This window comes from Rhinichthys klamathensis, unplaced genomic scaffold (assembly GCF_029890125.1).
Source record: "Rhinichthys klamathensis goyatoka isolate OS25496 unplaced genomic scaffold, OSU_Roscu_1.1 h1tg000011l_1, whole genome shotgun sequence".
Classification (NCBI taxonomy): Eukaryota; Metazoa; Chordata; class Actinopteri; order Cypriniformes; family Leuciscidae; genus Rhinichthys; species Rhinichthys klamathensis.
In genome coordinates this window covers 4,126,066-4,145,185 of record NW_026606564.1, presented here as the reverse complement: position 1 = coordinate 4,145,185, position 19,120 = coordinate 4,126,066, and the positions used below count along the sequence as shown (strand labels likewise).

Here is a 19,120-nt window from a genome sequence, read left to right as displayed (position 1 = left end):
CTTTAAAACGCGCAAGCACATTTGTAAAACAAACTCTTTTTTTTGCAAAATGCTAAACACAGTTTTCTACATTAGACACACACATAATTCAATAATTAATATCCCATTCCTCCAACGATCATGTGTGAAAATACTTATAAATTGATCACTTATAGAAATCAAACCTCAATGTTTTCAGAAAGAAATAATTTTTTTACCCTCTTCATTTCTGTTTAAAGTGTAAAATTTGATCACTTAGAAATCAAAACTCAATTTGAGGGGGAAAAAATGCACCCTTACATTTCAGTTTATTTGTAAAAATCCTGAATGCACAAGTCAAATAGGCCTTCTATTTCTACAGCACTTTATACAATAGGCCTACAGATTGTTTCAAAGCAGCTTCACAATAGTAACACGTTCAAATTCTGCTATAAAACAGCTCTAATAAGCCAAAAGTGTCACTATTCAGTTCAAGTCACTTCATTAGGCTATATTTTTTCAGTTCAGTTCAATAAAGTGTATCAATTGTGTGTATGTGTGCACATAGGCCTACATGTAGCCTACATGTGACACACTCCCATGCACTCCACTGCACACTGAACAAGCAATGACACAAGATAGTAGTGTTTTACATTTTTTGAATGAAGTGGTTGCTTTTGCAAGAGATGTGTGACGTTTTGCATCTTGTGTGCGTTATTGTGTGTAGAGTTTTGAGAAATGAAGCCATAGTTTCAGAAAAGTGTGTGTAAGCAATAAAACACTGTAACACACACCGCCGCAGTTCCACCTGCTGGTTAGCCTCGGTACTGCACGACATTTCCCGGTGAGAGGAGGACAAACCACCCCACTGAACTCCATCCTCTGGCAAGAGATATGACTCAGCGTTAATGAGCTCAAAATATAACAACAGACCACAAATTAAGTAGTAAGCTTTCTTAAAACTATTTCTCGCATGAATCGTTCTATTTAAATAGCTGTTTGTCTTTTACATCATGGATAGCTTCCGCGGTTTGTTTGATAAACTCGACAGGAATAAAGACGGTTTTATATCTCGTGAGGAGCTGCAGAGTGAAATGCGAAGGATAGGTGTGGAACCAGTGTGTGAAAAGGTTCAAGTAAGATTTTCTACTGATATCAATTGCAGAGATCATGTCAAGGAATCATTCTTTTATGTAGCCTATCTGGAGATACAATTATTTTCTGTGTGAACAAATTAACAGCCTATACAATTCTTTCGTTCAGGCAATCTTGTCAAATTATGACCAAAACGAGGATGGACGTCTTAGCTATCAGGAATTTCTTATTTACATAATGGACAGAGAGAAGAAATGGAAAATAGATTTCCATGCCCTTGACAGAAATAAATGTGGTAAGTTGTCTGTAAATAGCCTATCATTCTTATGTTTTAACTGAAACAGCTTACAGTAGGCCTACTGTTTAGAACTGGCATTTGTGCAGTGGTGTACAATGTTCTCTCAACTACTGTACAAAACAAAGTACCAAAACAGTGTAAATATATATATTTTAAATAATTAATATATTAATCGTATTATTTTTATATAGTCTACTCTATCATAATATATACATTTAAATGATATTCTATTTTTGTATTTTGTATATGATGTAACATGATCTGTGTTGTCTTAGAACTGCACATTTCAATTTGGATATTACTTTGATAGTCACCTCTGGTAACATCATTTTTTTTTTTTTTTTTTACAATCGCTATAGGGCACATTTCTCAATACTTAGGACACTTTTTCAAATCTCTTCACACAGTTCTCCTGACTGTTTTTTATATTGGCACAGCAGTTAATTTCACATTCAAAATGCACTAAATCTATCAAAACACTTCAAATGTCATTCTTCCATAACACTCGCAAAGGTTTTCCCCCAACAAACATTGTCACTCATAAAACAACCTAAAAAAACACACACAACAGGAGTATTATACAATGTTTTCTTTTGTAAAAGATGAATCTTGGCCAAACAGTTAATCTCACCTGCAAAACTCACTCAGACCAACAAAACACTTCATGTAGCCTATGTCTCAAAATAAGCTCGTTCCACCATAACACTGGCGAAAAAAAAAAAGTGGCTGCTTGTTTAAATTGCGTAAAGGGATACTCCACCCAAAAAGGTTTCTTTCTTCTGCTGAACACAAAGGAAGATACTTTGAAGAACGATTGGAACCAAACAGTTGTTTGGCACCATTGACTTCCATAGTAGAAAAAAAAAATACTATGGAAGTCAATGGTGCCAAAGTTCCAATCGTTCTTCAAAATATCTTCCTTTGTGTTCATCAGAAGAAAGAAACTCATACAGGTTTGCAACAACTTGAGGGTGAGTAAATGATGACAGAATTTTGGGTGGAGTATCCCTTTAATAAAAATGGGCTAAAGCAACACAATTGCTGTACATTCTGTCAACTTAATTTGACTGTGTTCAATCTACTTAAATATATGTAAAATTGAAGTTTACTTAATCCGTTTGTTTTGGGATTACATGATTGATTTCTGTTGCATTACAGTAAGTTTAACAGTTTTGAAAAGATTATATAAATGTGCAAAAATGTTGGTGGTATCTATTTGAGTTTAAGTGAGAAAAGAATTAATGTAAATTGAAAGTTAGTGAATGCATTTTGTGGCAAAGCAATGATAATTGATCTACAGTTTAGCTCACATACTGTGTAAGGAGTTTTGACCTAAGGCTATTGAGAAATGTGTATAGCGATTGTAAAAAAACCCTGTAATTAAACATGCATTTTCTGTAAAGCTGCTTTGAAAAAGATATGTATTGTGAAAAGCGCTATACAAATAAATATGACTTTAATTGAAAGTTCTTTCCCTTTGATTAGGGGCAATTGACCTGGAGGATATCATGACTCTGTTTAAGGAATTAGGTTTGGTCATATCAAAACCCAATGCAAAAAGAATCATTCAAATGTAAGAGACCTGATGCTGCTGCCTTCACATTTGCAATATTTTATAATGATATTTGATATTCATTTCTATGCCATTGGTAACAATGCCATAGAAAATAAATGTCACATCAAAATCACTCCATGTTTTTGTATTATGGGGGCAGATACCTTGACATCTACAGGTTTATGTAAATCTTAAATAGACCTTGTGTTCTGATACAGTTTATAATAAATGCATGAAATCAATGAAATGCTTAGGAATATGTATTGCTTGGATTATTATTATTAACATTAAACTCTGATTGTCTTTAGGATGGATGAAGACAACTCTATGACAGTAGACTGGGATGAATTCCTCCAGCATGTCATAATCAACCCAGCAGAAAACATTGGAGAATTAGTATCTTCCTGGAAACATAACCTGGTAAAAACAAAATCAGCTATTTCAAAAATACCTTTAAACTTTAAAATAATAATTGACCCAAAAGGGAAATTATCTCATTATTTGCTCACCCCAATGCTGTGAGATATGACACATTGATTATGCCATTGGAGCCATATTAATTACTTTTATACTTTATGTGCTTTTTGGAGCATCAAACTTTTGGTCACCATTCACTTGCATTGTGTGGACCTTGAGAGCTAAGATATTATTTTAAAAATATTTGTGTTCCGCAGAGAAAATCATACTTTACATAAAGACATGTGAGTAATGACATGAGTAAATGAGGGGGAGACATTTTTTTTTGCACATATGGTACGTTTATTCTGAACTGTTCATCATCAGGTTTATAAAAGGATGTTTACTTTTTAGGTGTTTGATGTAGGAGAGAGTCGCTCTTTGTCTATTGAGTTAACCCAGGACGGGACTGACCTGTCGATCTGGGGGAACTTTATACTGGCCGCAGGCTTGGCAGATGCAGTGTCCAGAACTGTGACAGCACCAATCGACCTGTTAAAGACACGACTTCAGGTATTTTTTTGTCAGTCAAAAACTAATTTTTTTTTTTTTTTACACTTGCTGTTAAATTCACTTAAATGTCTTTGATTTAAAATCCAAAGAAATTAAAGTTTGAGTGTTGTTGTTGTATACAACTTAAGATACACCTTAGAGAAATGATTGCTAAAAATGACTCATTCATATTGGTTTATTTAGCCAGTAAAGAAAGATAATTTACATATACAATTAAAAAACAACAACTAATAAATATTAACATACTCCCCCAATTGATTGATTACATTAAGAATTACAAACATTAAAGGTTTTCTGAAATGTTGTTTAACCCTCTGGGGACCAGAGTGTTTTTGGGGCCCTTGGGATGTTTTGACATGCACTGACATTTGTGCTTTTTTCAGTTATTTATAAACATGTTAATGGCAAAGGTGTAAATTCACTCTATATAGCACAAACTTGGCTACCATGATATCTGAGCAACATGTATGTACATGTTTGTATTTTTAATAGAATAATGTTTATGTGTGGTTATTGAAAAAAATAAAAATGAAAGTTGCTGAAATAAGACCACAAAACACATATTGATTATTTCTTCACAAGACTTTTGAAAATTGTATCACATAGCCTAGAATATTTGATCCAAAACTATGTGAGAATCATCCTGACTACTCATTCAGATAAGTCAATAAAGTATTTTACATTTTTAATGACCTGTTTTGTTTGAGAAAGCTTTATGCAGGAGGCGTGATCTCTCATTAATATGTGTGGCATTCCACACCTGAGAAAGACAAAGACCCTCCCCATAATGGCCCTATTAGGTGCTATCAGGCCATATCATTACAGGAGCCTTGCACAAAGAATGAGGAGATTTAAAAAAGAATGGCTTTTAGATTGTTTGGATTTATATAAGGAAAATACAGGGTGCATACGTCTGGACACTTCTATCACACACCCTTCACCATATAGACATGGTTTTATTTCAGTTCAAAGTTAGAGTTGGAAACATCTTGAAAAGAAAATTGTCTTTCTCCATAAATGTCTTAGTTTGATCATACATATTTCAAAGTTGAGGATTCATTATTTTGATATAGCTTGAACAAACACTATAACATCTTAGTTGATTAGTTTATTGACAAAACATACTATATATTTAACATATGAGCAGAAACTCCTAAAAAAAGCTTATTTGATGTCTATTTTAGAGTAAAAACTTTATCCAAAACGAGTCAACGAAATGTTGTCTGTTATTTAGTCTGTAACAGTGCGTATCTGTGCGTTCATTCATTCATTCATTCACACACAAACATGATTCACATTTTTAAACAGTATGCTATTTTTCCGTTTACAGACACTACGTTATTCTATATCGCGATTAGAACAAAGCACTTGCAAAAAACACTTACTTCTCAGCTGAATCTGTTCATCCTCGCAGTGAAAATAAACCCAGTGGTAAATGTCCCAGGATTGTTCCTCATATAGCCGCGCAAGACGACAGTAGATTAATCTGACTAAAAAATAATGTGTGTTTTCAGAGTTTATGGGCGTTAACGCGTCTCAATGTGTTGCTTCACATATTTGCGTTTGAATAGCGCGTGCTCTCCGTGGGCGTGTCACATTACCAGAGATAATCAGCTCGAGAACGATAATGAGACGGGCTGACACGTCTCTCTTTTTATATAGATGACATAAACGGAGAATATTAATTTTAGTTTCGAATCGGATCATTTAAAAGTACAAACTCAAATGATTTAAAAGATATATTGCTTATGGCTGGGTGAATAGTATTAGCTGAGTTGTGTTAAAGATTAGAGACGTGCTCCAGAAAAAAAGTTCGCAGTGACTGAGAGGCAGAAGGCACACCCTGTTTATTTTCTTTATTTTACAAAAGCACAATATTTTATTTCGATTGTATGTGGGCACATAAAAAAAGTAGACATTTACCAGATTATTTTTTCATATTTCTTAACTCTATATGAACAGAAATGATGGTAGTACTTTAAGTCTATTTTTCTGCTATGTGAAAAAAAACGAGCAAAACGCGCCAGCGCGTTTCTGGTCCCCAGAGGGTTAATTATGCAAATGAGGCATTATCTAATTAAATATTCCCTTCTTTGCGTACATTTCCAGAACAGAAATTTAAACATTGGAAATAAAAAACAGGTTCAAAATTCATGTTTCATTTTGTTGATTTGTTTGTTGAGTTAATGGTTTTTACAGCGGGGATTTTGGATTTCTCTTTTGGATATTCCATAAATTAGAAAATACACTCAACAGCCAGAAAAAAATACAACTTTGGCCAGTCAATCTTTTTGTTCTATATAAGAAACCTATATATTTCTGTCTTGAGCTGGCTTAACTCGACAAGCACGACAAGTTGTCAAAACGATTACATTCACACGGATCTGACTAAGAAACGACTAAAAACGCTATATTCTGCTGCCAGGCCAGTAGGTGGCGATGTCAGTTCGTTATTCGCCTATAGACTGAACAGTAACATATGCGCATGACGTCATCATTTTCACAAATTCATGGTTTTGTAGTTTACACAGAGACAATAACGGTATCGTTTTCAAAAAATTTGCACATTGAAGCCCGTCTTCACTAAAACTGAACTTTACACAATGTTGATGTTGCAAAATTGGTCACTTATTAAATAGTCGATTCAGCCATTAAGCAGCTCTAATGAAGACAGTAGTGTCGTCATCCAGCTCAATTCAGTTCGAGATTTGGTTCTCATCCAAAGGTGCAGTCAAATCAATAATGCAGTATATGATACTGGATATTACTATTTCAGTTAAATTAGGAGTATATACCAAATGTGTTATGTATTTGTAAAACTGAGTGTGTGATCTAACAATAGTACTAACACACTGCAATATACTGGGTAGGTTTTTGGATCCAAAGCTGTGTCTCTGGGACTCCGAGAGCTGCAGACTGGAGGTTTTAGATCCTTGTGGCAAGGAAATGCTGTGAATGTTCTTAAAGGAACGCCTCAATCAACGCTTCAGTGCTTCATCTATGCCCAGGTGAGCACTCAAACATGCACAAGCATTCAGTCACATGTGCACAGATGTTCAAACATTCTTTATGTCACCCTCCCAACAGATGAGGATGAGCACTCTGGGCGAGAGGGACAGTCTGTCGGTCCATCAGAGGTTTGGACTGGGCTGTGTGTCAGGGGCTGTGGCACATGCTGTGTTCTACCCCTTAGAGGTATCACAGTGACACAACAGGTTGGAGCTCCTTACTGTTAGGTGTTGTCTGTCAAATATGTCGTTTTTCAGAGTACAGTACACCTTGCGTAATTTAAAATTTCTTTCTCCCTTCTTTACTTTCCGGCAAAGACAGGCAAAGCTTTTTTTAGTGTTAATACAACAACATTTTTAATTTTTTATCTTTGTATTGTATCATTTTCATGCTCCCAAAAAGAATGATGGCAAATGTAATTTTGTCACACGAACTTGTTGCGTTATATAATGGCTAAATGCATAAATAAATGGCTAAATACTTTTGCCTCAGATTAAAAAAATTAAAATGATAATAATTGTCTGTAATCGTGGCGAGCGACCCAGGGTTATTATAGCTAACTAAAACGAAAACCATTAAAAAAAAATCCTACTTGAAATAAAATGAACGTTAACTAAAATAAAATCATAAAGAACTTTAATTTTATTTCAGCTAGCTTCTCATTTTCATTTAGTTTATCTTGATGTATTAAAACAACTAAAACCAAAGCCAAAATAAAAATGAATAAAAACTATATAGACATATTAAATAATAAAAATGGCAAAAAGAAAACATTATTTAACCAGAAACATTATTTAAGACTTAAGACATACTTTATTAACTAAAATTAAAATTCTATTTAATTCAAAATAAATAAACCTATAGTATCTCAATTATACTAAAATAACACCGATTGTGACATAAGGATTAAAATGAAATTTGGGGTATATAGTTATAACAGTAACACTTTACAATAAGGTTTAATTTGTTAACATTAGTTAATGTATTAACTAACACGAACTAAACAAGTTTACAAAAACACATCTGTTCATTGTTTATTCATGTTACTTCACAGTGCATTAACTAATGTTAACAAATGCAACTTTTGATTTGAATAATGTATTAGTAAATGTTGAAATCAACATTAACTAAGATTAATAAATGCTGTAAAACTATTGTTCATTAGTTCATGTTAACTAATGTAGTTAACTAATGAAACCTTATTGTAAAGTGTCACTGTTATAATTACAAGAAATAAAGTTGCTGTTGCAAGAAATAAAGCCACAATTGCAAAATATTAAGTTACAATATGCCATTTCAACTCACAATTATTAGAAATGTGAGGTAAAGTGACATTGTGAGATATACTGTATAGTCACAATAAGTGAAAAAAAGTGTAACTATGAGAAATAGTCACATTAGTAAGTCGCGACTGTGAATTACAAGAAATAAAGTTGCAATTATGAGAATTCATACATATACAGTACAAGTACTTTCCATATTAGTAATTTTTCATCAACAATACAAAGTGTTTAGTTAACGTTCAGAACCTATTAGAGTAACCCGGTTATCTTCCTTGACTTATACAGTACATATACTGTAAGTTGATTGACGTTTTCTTTCTTTTTTCCAACGGCAGGTGCTGAAAGTGAGACTCAATCTCCAGCCGGCCGGCACCTACAATGGAGTACTGGGATGTGCCAAGCTGATTTACCAGAACGAGTCCGTGGCAGCTTTCTACCGAGGGTTCAAACCCAGCATACTCTGCATGATACCTTATGCTGGAGTGGAATGTGCAGTGCATCAGGTATTCCAGACGAGAGGAGGCATCTGAGTATTCATTTAAGAAGAGACTACACAACTGCTTTTACTTTCAGGCAGTGTGGCTTTATTTTCTTCTCACCAAGTTAAAAGTCATCAGCCATTAACATGAAACCTTTCTCCTCTTGCAGTCAATCATGAGCTGGGCAAGACAGGATCCAGAGCAAGTCAGTGACTCCAAGCTGTTCCTCTTCAGTTTTGCTGCGTTTGCATCGGGACAGGCCACCAGTTACCCACTTGCTGTCATTAGAACACAACAGCAAGCTCAAGGTGAACGTTAAACCCGAACTGATAATATTTACTTTCATCAACCTTTATCAAAACAAAAATCTGGCTATTTATACCTTTCTCATGGAACTTTTTCCGGAAATTAAGTTGGACGTTTGTCTAGCATTTTTTATTTGTTAATGCTTGTTTTAAAAGTAATGTTCCCGTAATGATGAAGAATGATAAAAAAGGAATGCTCCATTAAAGGCGCGCTGAAGTGCCGTGAAACGCGCAGCATTATTCAATGTGTTGATGTCATTTCCACTGAAACAGGAAGACAGGGCGGGACATATTGAACAACCCCTCCACTTTTTAAATAGCCAATAGCGTTCATTCGCCCCAGTGTAAAGCGTATTTACACTGTCTGGATCGTTCCCTATCACCTATATAGTGCACTATATGCCATTCACCATGTAGAAAATAGTAATTTTGTGTGAACAAGTGACAGATTTTAGCGGCGGCTACATTTTATAGTGTAAGGGGCGGGACACTTTAGATTCTAGAGAGATTTGATTGGACAGAAAATCTGATGAGAAGCTGAGGTGAAGAGCGTCATCAAAATCATTGATCCATATTGATGGAAGTGAGAGACTGTTTTTTTTTTTTTTCATGGGAACTTTAACGTTCATAACTATGAAAAAAAGCGTTTTTAAAGCATTTAAACAAACTAAACTGACTAAATGAAACATTCAGAAAAACGTTTTCATAACTTGTGTTATGTTGTGTTAATATGTTCTCTGAACATATAGAGGATATTCATCTCGGACTGTGTGAACGTATCAGTATTTGTCTTGTGAATTTCTTAAGCATTTACTAAATATATATCTGTAATTTATGGAAGCTTGTTTCCGCCACAGAATGAAAAATAAAAAAGGTAATTGCGACTTTTTTTCTCACAATTGCGAGTTTACATCTCGCAATTCTGACTTTATTTCTCAGAATTGCGATATAAAGTCAGAATTGCGAGATATAAAGTCAGAATTGCGTGATATAAAATAGCAATTGCGTGTTATAAAGTCAGAATTGCGAGATATAAAGTCAGAATTGTGTGATATAAAATTGCAATTGCGTGTTATAAAGTCAGAATTGCGAGATATAAAGTCAGAATTGCGAGATATAAAGTCAGAATTGCGTGATATAAAATCGCAATTGCGTGTTATAGTCAGAATTGCGAGATATAAAGTCAGAATTGCGTGTTATAAAGTCAGAATTGCAAGATATAAAGTCAGAATTGCATGATATAAAATCGCAATTGCGTGTTATAGTCAGAATTGCGAGATATAAAGTCAGAATTGCGAGATATAAAGTCAGAATTGCGTGATATAAAATAGCAATTGCGTGTTATAAAGTCAGAATTGCGAGATATAAAGTCAGAATTGTGTGATATAAAATTGCAATTGCGTGTTATAAAGTCAGAATTGCGAGATATAAAGTCAGAATTGCGAGATATAAAGTCAGAATTGCGTGATATAAAATCGCAATTGCGTGTTATAGTCAGAATTGCGAGATATAAAGTCAGAATTGCGAGATATAAAGTCAGAATTGCGAGATATAAAGTCAGAATTGCGTGATATAAAATCGCAATTGCGTGTTATAAAGTCAGAATTGCGAGATATAAAGTCAGAATTGCGAGATATAAAGTCAGAATTGCGAGATATAAAGTCAGAATTGCGTGATATAAAACCGCAATTGCATGTTATAAAGTCAGAATTGCGAGATATAAAGTCAGAATTGCGAGATATAAAGTCAGAATTGAGAGATATAAAGTCAGAATTGCGAGATACAAAGTCAGAATTGTGATATAAAATCGCAATTGCGTGTTATAGTCAGAATTGCGAGATATAAAGTCAGAATTGCGAGATATAAAGTCAGAATTGCGAGATATAAAGTCAGAATTGCGAGATATAAAGTCAGAATTGCGTGATATAAAATCACAATTGCGTGTTATAAAGTCAGAATTGCGAGATATAAAGTCAGAATTGATTGATATAAAGTCGCAATTGCGTGTTATAAAGTCAGAATTGCGAGATATAAAGTCAGAATTGTGTGATATAAAATCGCAATTGCGTGTTATAAAGTCAGAATTGCGAGATATAGTCAGAATTGTGTGATATAAAATCGCAATTGCGTGTTATAAAGTCAGAATTGCGAGATATAGTCAGAATTGCGAGATATAAAGTCAGAATTGATTGATATAAAGTCGCAATTGCGTGTTATAAAGTCAAAATTGCGTGATATAAAGTCGAAATTGCATGCTGTAAAGTCAGAATTGTGAGATATAAACTCGCAATTGCGAGTTATCAGGCCAATTCTAAGGGGAAAAAAGACTAACTTTTTTCCCCTTAGAATTGGCCTGATAACTCGCAATTGCGAGTTTATATCTCACAATTCTGAGAAAAGATGTCAGAATTGCGAGATGTAAACTCACAATTGTGAGAAAAAAGTCAGAATTGTGAGATACAAAGTCACAATTCTGATTTTTTTCTCACAATTGCGACTTTATTTCTCATAATTGCGACTTTATTTCTCATAATTGCGACTTTATATCTCGCAATTGCGACTTTATTTCTCAGAATTGCGACTTTATATCTCGCAATTGCGACTTTATTTCTCACAATTCTGACTTCATATCTCGCAATTGTGAGATAAAAAGTCGCAATTATTTGTATTTATTTTTTTATGCAATGGCGGAAACAAGCTTCCATAGTAATTTGATCACTGTGCTGTTGTCTTTTCTCTCACAACCTCAGCTTTCTGTTCGACCTCGCAGAAGACTGCGGATGCTCTTCAAGGACTCGTCGGCATCTATGAGAAAAATGGAGTCCGAGGTTTTTATAACGGAATGGGTGCTAGCTTTGTGAGAGCTGTTCCCTGTGCTTTGCTGAATTACACCCTGACCTCAAAATTCGAGACATTGCTTTCTTCATTGTCCTAATAATGGTTTTGAGTCAATGTTTTTTTTTATTGTTTTTTATTTATTTGAATTATGTCAGATCACGTACATTCCTGTGTTATGGTGACGACATATGACTATGGTTAGTATATGGTATCAGTTTTTGATATCTGAGCCTTTTAACAAGTACACAAGCACCATATCAGAATTTTGTTCATCCTTGTTGTCATTTGGGTTAATATTTCATAGTCTGCAACCATGTTTTTTTGTCATGAAATGTTAATCATGTTACCAACCTTCCTGACATCAAAAATCATTATTTGCTTGGTGCTTTATGATGTACTTAATCATTATGACACAGGTGATAAAGTGAAAAAGTGTTTTTTTTTCTTTATAATTTTCTGTTATTTTTGCTTGTGGTCTAAGCCCTGGACGTCACTAAAGTATTGAGACACCTCTGCGGAATATGTGCAAATATTAATTTTGCTGTGAGTAAGTTTAACTTGCATTTAGGCTACTGTGCAAACGTTCAAATTGTTGCTTTTCCTTTTTAATCTAATTATGTATAGCCTATATTCACAGTGTTACAACTGTAATAAAAATCTACAATTGGCAGTATTCAAACATCCCAAACAATGTCAATTTTCCATTTTTTTCACAAAGAACCAAACTATACAGTTAATTAACTGAAACGAAAGAGCGATGATGGATGATGGTAGATGGAGTGAGTCTCAATGAGTTTCAATGAGCAAAAAAAAGAAAAAAGAATGAGGACTAGCGAATTTCAAACTTGTAATATAATCACATACTTCTGAAGATTTTTAGAATTATTTTGACAAAAATGAGTCTTTATAGATGAGATATAGGGGAGTCTGGGGCTAGTAGTCACAAGGGCTAGGCTATATAATCTCAGTATGGTTTTAAGACAAAAGTCCAATTACATAAATTCTGGTTATCTTTTTTTTATGTTTGGTACTTTGTCTTAATTTATAGGGCTTTTTTTGTGTGAATTCTGTCCTCAAATTAAAATCAACACAATAAGCACTATAAAACCAGTACATTCAGACGAGAGTCAACTACGAGTTGCGTTAATAACAGTCATACATTTAAAGGGATAGTTCACCCAAAAATTTTAATTCTGTCATTAATTATTCACCCTCATGATCCAAACCTGTAAGACTTTCGTTCATCTTTGGATTAAATTAGGCTAAACCGCTCAATTCATAGTTTTAATATCTCTATGAACTTTCTGAAGTTACAAAGTGGTAGTTGCGTAGCTGTCATTGGAGGGACAGAAAGCTCTCAGATTTCATTAGAAATATCTTCATTTGTGTTCCGAAGATGAACGAAATTTTGTGTTTGGAACGACGTGATGTAAATGATGAAAGAATTTACATTTTTGGGTGAACTATCCCTTTAAGTTTGGGGCAAGTTTAATTGTAATATTATACAAAAACTAGGCCTAAATTAAAAATCACTTTTACATTACTTTCCAAAATCCTTTAAAATAGCGTCATTTGCAGACAGCGAGCAACCACTGGACGGAACAGTGGCTTTATCCACAAATGTAAAACTATGAAAGTGACCCCCATTTTTTCTGTTAAGGTCTATATAAATCCTTGTCTACCTGTAACAAAAAGACTAGGCTACTAAAACTTTGAATGTATGCTCACTTTTTGAGGTTTTTGTATAATCTTTATTTAATATTATGTTTGGTGGGGAGGATTGTTATATTTATCTGATCTGTTTAATCAATATTTCCTAATTTATTTATTTATTATTATTTTGTATTCTGTAAGTACATTTTTAATAATCATAAAAAATGTTTATATTATATATATAAAAAGACGGAATAGTAGCTGGTTGCCATTCCTTACGACGCCACAAGAGGACACCATGCACATTCATCAGCGAAACGAAGCAAACTGTTCTGGTTACGTGGCCATAGTGACGTCGTCGACAGAGTTGACGTTTCACAAACATGGCGTCGCAGCAGAATGAAGTGGATGAGCTGTTCGATGTAAAAAATGCCTTTTACATCGGCAGTTATCAACACTGCATTAACGAAGCCCAAAAAGTAAAGGTGAGTGTCCTGAAAATATTCTTCATGGCACAAAAGCATTCTTACTGAAACGCTTAACGTTATAGATTATACTTGTGTCTGTTAGCATTCGGCTAATTCATTATAGGTTTTCTATATTTTAACAAGACTGTAATTAACAAATGACAACCAACCACGTGTAACTTACATGTTTTATATTTCTTTTAGACACCAGGGCCAGAAAAGGAAGCAGAGAAGAACATTTTCCTGTACAGAGCATATATTGCTCAGGTAAGTTCTGTTTAGCATCAGTCTGTTGTGGTGCTATGTTGGTTTGATGTTGATGAGAATAAACTAATCGAAGTCGAACACCAAGCCATGTGTGTGTGTATGTATGTATGTGTGTATATATGTGTGTCAGTGTGTGTGTATGTTCACATATACTCATGTTTTTGATTTAGTGCTGTTAATTTTGAGTTCTAATTACATGATGATTTCTGTTGTCTTCTCAGAGGAAGTATGGTGTGGTTCTGGATGAAATAAAGCCCAGCGCCTCTGAGGAGATGCAGGCTGTTAGGATGTTTGCCGAGTACCTGTCCGATGTAGGCAAGAGGTATGTGCAGTAAAACTGTCACATTTTTATTTATTGTTTCAAGCTATATATAACTAAAAACCTAGATACATACAGGTTAGCCATTTGGTCTATCAATCAAAGGTATAGCCTAGTTCACCCAAAAATGAAAATTCTATCAATAATTTAGTCACCCTCATGTTGTTCCAAACCCGTAAGCCATTCGTTCATCTTCGGAACACAAATGAAGATTATTTTAATAAAATCTGAGAGCTTTCTGTCCCATGACAACCTATGCAACTACCACTTTCAAGCCCCATAAATGTAGTACAGACATTATTAAAGTAATCCATATGATTAGTGGTTTAACCTCAATTTTATTAAGTGACGCAAGTGCTTGTTTGCGAGAAAACCCCCCCGCCACTTTATTTACTTACCACGATGCATGGCCGTTGTTTTGACGCGAGAGCAGACGTTGCATGTTGCATGTTGTAGGCATGAAGTGAACTATACCATACAATGCTTTTCTCAGGGATGCAATAGTGGCGGAACTGGACAAAAAGATGGCTAAGAGTGTTGATGTTTCCAACACCACCTTCCTGCTGATGGCGGCCTCCATCTATCTGCACGAGATGAACACAGATGCTGCGTTACGTACCCTGCACCAGGGAGAGAGTCTGGAGTGGTGAGGCTGGAGTTCTCATTAATAGTTTATGAGTGGGATTACAATGTATAAGTTGCTCACTGTCAATTTGTATGTCTCTTATAGCATGGCCATGACTGTCCAGGTACTTTTAAAGTTGGACAGAGTTGATATGGCAAGGTATTGTTTGTTTATTCATTCATTTATTTTAGGTTTATATGTGTGTGCGCACGCGTAAATGCTTAGCTATTTGCATGTTTTATAAAAAAAAATGTAACGTAGCATAATCAGAAAGAGCTTTATTTGTAGTAACAGTAATACAGCATTTTCTCCACCATATAATGTTTTAATATTAATCGCATGCCATTTAGCAGCACAAGTCATCCAGCTTTTTATTAATATGATACCGATCAGCCACCGATCTAACGCACGTATTATGTTATAACACACTCAAACTTTTTTTTAGTATCATTGTTTTGACCAAGTAAAACAGCGCTGTGTTACCCCACAACTTTTATTTGTCAAATAAATTGACCTGTACAAGTAGTAATTCAGCAAAACTTTAAAACATAAACATGATTTTGCATTCCATCGACTGCGGAGGTGAAGACGACAACTCCCATGATTCCAAGCTCTTTCACGGTGTCATCAAGCTACGCCTTTGTTATTGTTTCGAATAAGCGACCTCTAGCGGCGAAACTTGCACACTGTGCCTTTAATGCCTTTGAATGTGTTATTTTCATGGATGTGTTGCGTTCACAGAAAGGAGCTAAAGAAGATGCAAGACCAAGATGAAGATGCCACTTTGACTCAGCTTGCTACTGCCTGGGTCAACCTTGCCATGGCGAGTATACAAGTCAATGTGAAATTAAAATAATTTACTTTCTTAACGGGCATTCCTTGGTGCATGTCATCCTAAAGAAAAAAAAAGTTTTATTTGTTCATTATCTTTCATCAAAATGTAATAACTTTCCTCTGAAATAACTTTTCAGGCTATTGGGTAAAGTTAACTAATTGCCAAATTTATATTTTAGCTATTATTTTTGCTAATTTTATGTATCTAATCTCTAAAATCTATGATTTTCTTTATTTTTCCCACCAGATGGTCTTGCATGCATTGGATTTTTAATACGTTTGCTATATTTTTGTGTAAACAAAGTAATATTTTGTGTAGACAAATGCTGCTTAATTTAAAGGTGATCATGGTCTAGTACCATAAAAGATTATGCCTCAAAATATTAAACTATTAAAACAAAATATTGTGCATTAATTTGATTAAAAAAATTATTATTTATTGTCTTCAATCTGTTTTGACTCCTGAGGTTCAATAGCCTTAATCATGAACAAATGCATTCATGTATGCGATCCAAATACACCCATTTACTGTACATTCTTGCATAGACGTATGCATTGTTGTAGCGAGCTGAAACATTTGAGATGATTTTCTTTCAAATCTCTGCATGCCTATTGCCTATTCAGTATTTGCTTGTTTTGCTGAGTGATGTTTTTTCCTTATCGACTGGGAATTAAATGTCTTTCTCCTTCTTCTACCAACAGGGGGGAGAGAAATTGCAGGATGCGTTCTACATCTTCCAGGAAATGTCAGACAAGTACTCGCCCACACTGCTGCTGCTGAACGGTCAGGCTGCCAGTCACATGGCTCAGAATAAGTGGGATGAGGCTGAGTCAGTACTACAGGACGCTCTGGACAAAGTAAGAGCCTGGATTTCAGCACAGCAAATGCCAGGAAGTTTTGTCTCTCTCTGCAAACAAAAGTTTAACTTAGGTCCTGAGAGTCTGCATAGCGAAAATACATTTGACAAGTATAGATTGATGGTTAGACTTAATTTTCATGGTCCACTTTAGACATACTACATTCATAGTGGTGTTTTTTCATATGCCTTAAGACAAACCATGGGCAAACGCATAAGTCATCACCATTGCTGAATATTTTCTCCTTAAAACTGCAGTGGAAAAGTTTTAAAAACACAGTTTGAAATCGCCGGTGTTTCTTACGTCACACCCGCCTCACCCTTCTTGCAACACAAACTACCTTGTAACCAATCACGTGAACGTACAGGCGGGCTTTCGCATATCAATAACTTTGCTATGCTTTGAAGCACGGGAGACTCAAGAGAAGCCAGGTTATCCTGGTATATTTTTCTGTTAATATGAAAAATCATGTACATTTAGCAATATAGTGGGTGAATTATGTATATGATGATGTTATGATGAGCTAAATGCCTTCCACTGACTTTCTAAGTATTTCAAAGCGTTTCTTAGGATACTGATTTTTAGATGGCAGCTGTCTGACTCAATAGCAACACATTATTAGCTGTTTGATAATGTAGTAAATAAATAATGGCTAATAATTACCGTTATGTGTCCAGATCAGTCAGTGGTCCAGGTTTAACTGCAGAGAAATGTCATGATCTGTCCTTTATCTTCTATAGGACAGCAGCCACCCGGAGACACTCATCAACCTCATTGTGTTGACACAGCATTTGGGCAAACCTCCTGAGGTAAGCTCCAAAAATGTAAATGTTAACATGTCAAGATTTTATTGCGGTATTCAATGTATCTGAGTTTCATTTTACACCCTTGAGAAATCAACACAGATGCTTATATTGTCTGTGTTTGTGTTTCTGCACAGGTGACAAATCGATATCTGTCTCAACTGAAAGATGCACACAAGTCACATCCTTTTATTAAGGATTATCTTGCTAAGGTAAGGTTATTTAGTATGTTACGGGACACCATTCTGTTTGTCTATTTTGAAAACGTATTGTGAGAGCATTATCTAAGTAACTGTGAAAAATAACCACTAAGTTTAATGTAAACTCAATCATTTCCACAGGAGAATGAATTTGACAGACTTGCCATGCAATACGCACCCAGTGCCTGAAAGAATTATGGTTTCTATTTATGGCTCCTACGCTGCAACACAATGTTATTTCCCCTCTTCTTTTTTTCAATGCCTTTAAACAAACTCATTTTGATGCTCTACAAACATTCCTGTATCATGGTTAAATAAAAATGTTTATCTTACATGGTGTTGTTGCCTTATTGAATATTCATTTTGTGTTTAAAAAAAGGTGTAAACAGCCTTCATAACACATCAGTTCACCTTATTAATTGCCAGTTCATAGAAAGGGTATATATAAATATGTGGTAATTTTTTGGTCACTACAGCCATGGCCAAAAGTATTAAAATAATTACGTGTTTTGCAAAGTTTGCCGCTTCAGTATTTGTACATTTTTTTTCAGGTTTCTGTGGTATACTGGAAAACAATAAGCATTTCATACATTTTAAAGGCTTTTGTTGGCAAAAATATTCAATATATATGCAAATAGTCCATATTTGCAGTGTTGACCCTCTTCATAACCTCTGCGATTTGCTCTGGCATGCTGGATATCAGATTCTGGAACAAATCCTGACCGATGGCAATCCATTCTTGCCTTATTGGTGCTGGGAGTTGATCACAATTTGTGGACTTCTGCTTGTTAACTCGCCTTTTGAGGATTGACGACAGGGTTTCTATGGGCTCTCCCGGGGAGTTGCCTTGCCACAGATTCAACATTTTAATGAAATGATCTCCATGCCACTTCATTATGATTCTTGCCTTGTGATATGGTGCTCCATCATGCTGGAAAATGCACGGGTCATCACCAAAGTGCTCTTGGGTTGTTGGGAGGACGTTTTGTTACCATTCTTTATTCCTGGGAGTGTTTTAGGGCAGAGAGCCACTCCCTTAGATGAAAGGCAACCCCACAAATGGATGGTCTCAGGATAATTCACTGTTGGGACGACACAGGGCTCATGGTAGTGTTAACCTTTTTTTCTCCGGACAATCAATTTTCCAGATGTCCCAAACAGTCGGAAGGGGGCTTCATCTGAGAAACTAACTATGTACCAGTCTTCTGCTGTTCAATCCTTATACTTCCTTCAGAATTTCAGTCTGTCCTTGGTGTTTTCCTTGGAGAGAAGTGGCTTCGTTGCTTCCCTTCTTGACACCAGGTT

At 35.1% G+C, this 19,120-nt stretch overlaps 2 protein-coding genes across 3 annotated transcripts; both read left to right on the top strand.

The window, feature by feature from the left end:
- The first annotated feature begins 786 nt into the window (after positions 1–786).
- slc25a24l (solute carrier family 25 member 24, like) lies at positions 787–11,907 on the top strand. 2 transcript variants are annotated; one of them, XM_056264334.1, is made up of 10 exons: positions 787–1,088; positions 1,222–1,348; positions 2,837–2,924; positions 3,215–3,326; positions 3,717–3,875; positions 6,746–6,883; positions 6,963–7,070; positions 8,503–8,670; positions 8,816–8,954; positions 11,702–11,907. In XM_056264334.1, the coding sequence occupies exons 1-10, from the start codon at positions 972–974 to the stop codon at positions 11,884–11,886; spliced, it is 1,341 nt and encodes a 446-aa protein (XP_056120309.1). In that variant the 5' UTR covers positions 787–971; the 3' UTR covers positions 11,887–11,907. The 2 variants fall into 2 exon arrangements, with proteins under 2 accessions (XP_056120309.1, XP_056120301.1); XM_056264326.1 differs by having other exon boundaries at positions 788–1,094.
- A 1,866-nt stretch (positions 11,908–13,773) lies between these two features.
- On the top strand, positions 13,774–18,147 carry cope (COPI coat complex subunit epsilon). The gene is made up of 10 exons (XM_056264404.1): positions 13,774–13,927; positions 14,114–14,176; positions 14,398–14,498; positions 14,989–15,141; positions 15,226–15,279; positions 15,862–15,943; positions 16,657–16,812; positions 17,553–17,621; positions 17,753–17,827; positions 17,957–18,147. The coding sequence occupies exons 1-10, from the start codon at positions 13,826–13,828 to the stop codon at positions 18,002–18,004; spliced, it is 903 nt and encodes a 300-aa protein (XP_056120379.1). The 5' UTR covers positions 13,774–13,825; the 3' UTR covers positions 18,005–18,147.
- Positions 18,148–19,120: the final 973 nt, after the last annotated feature.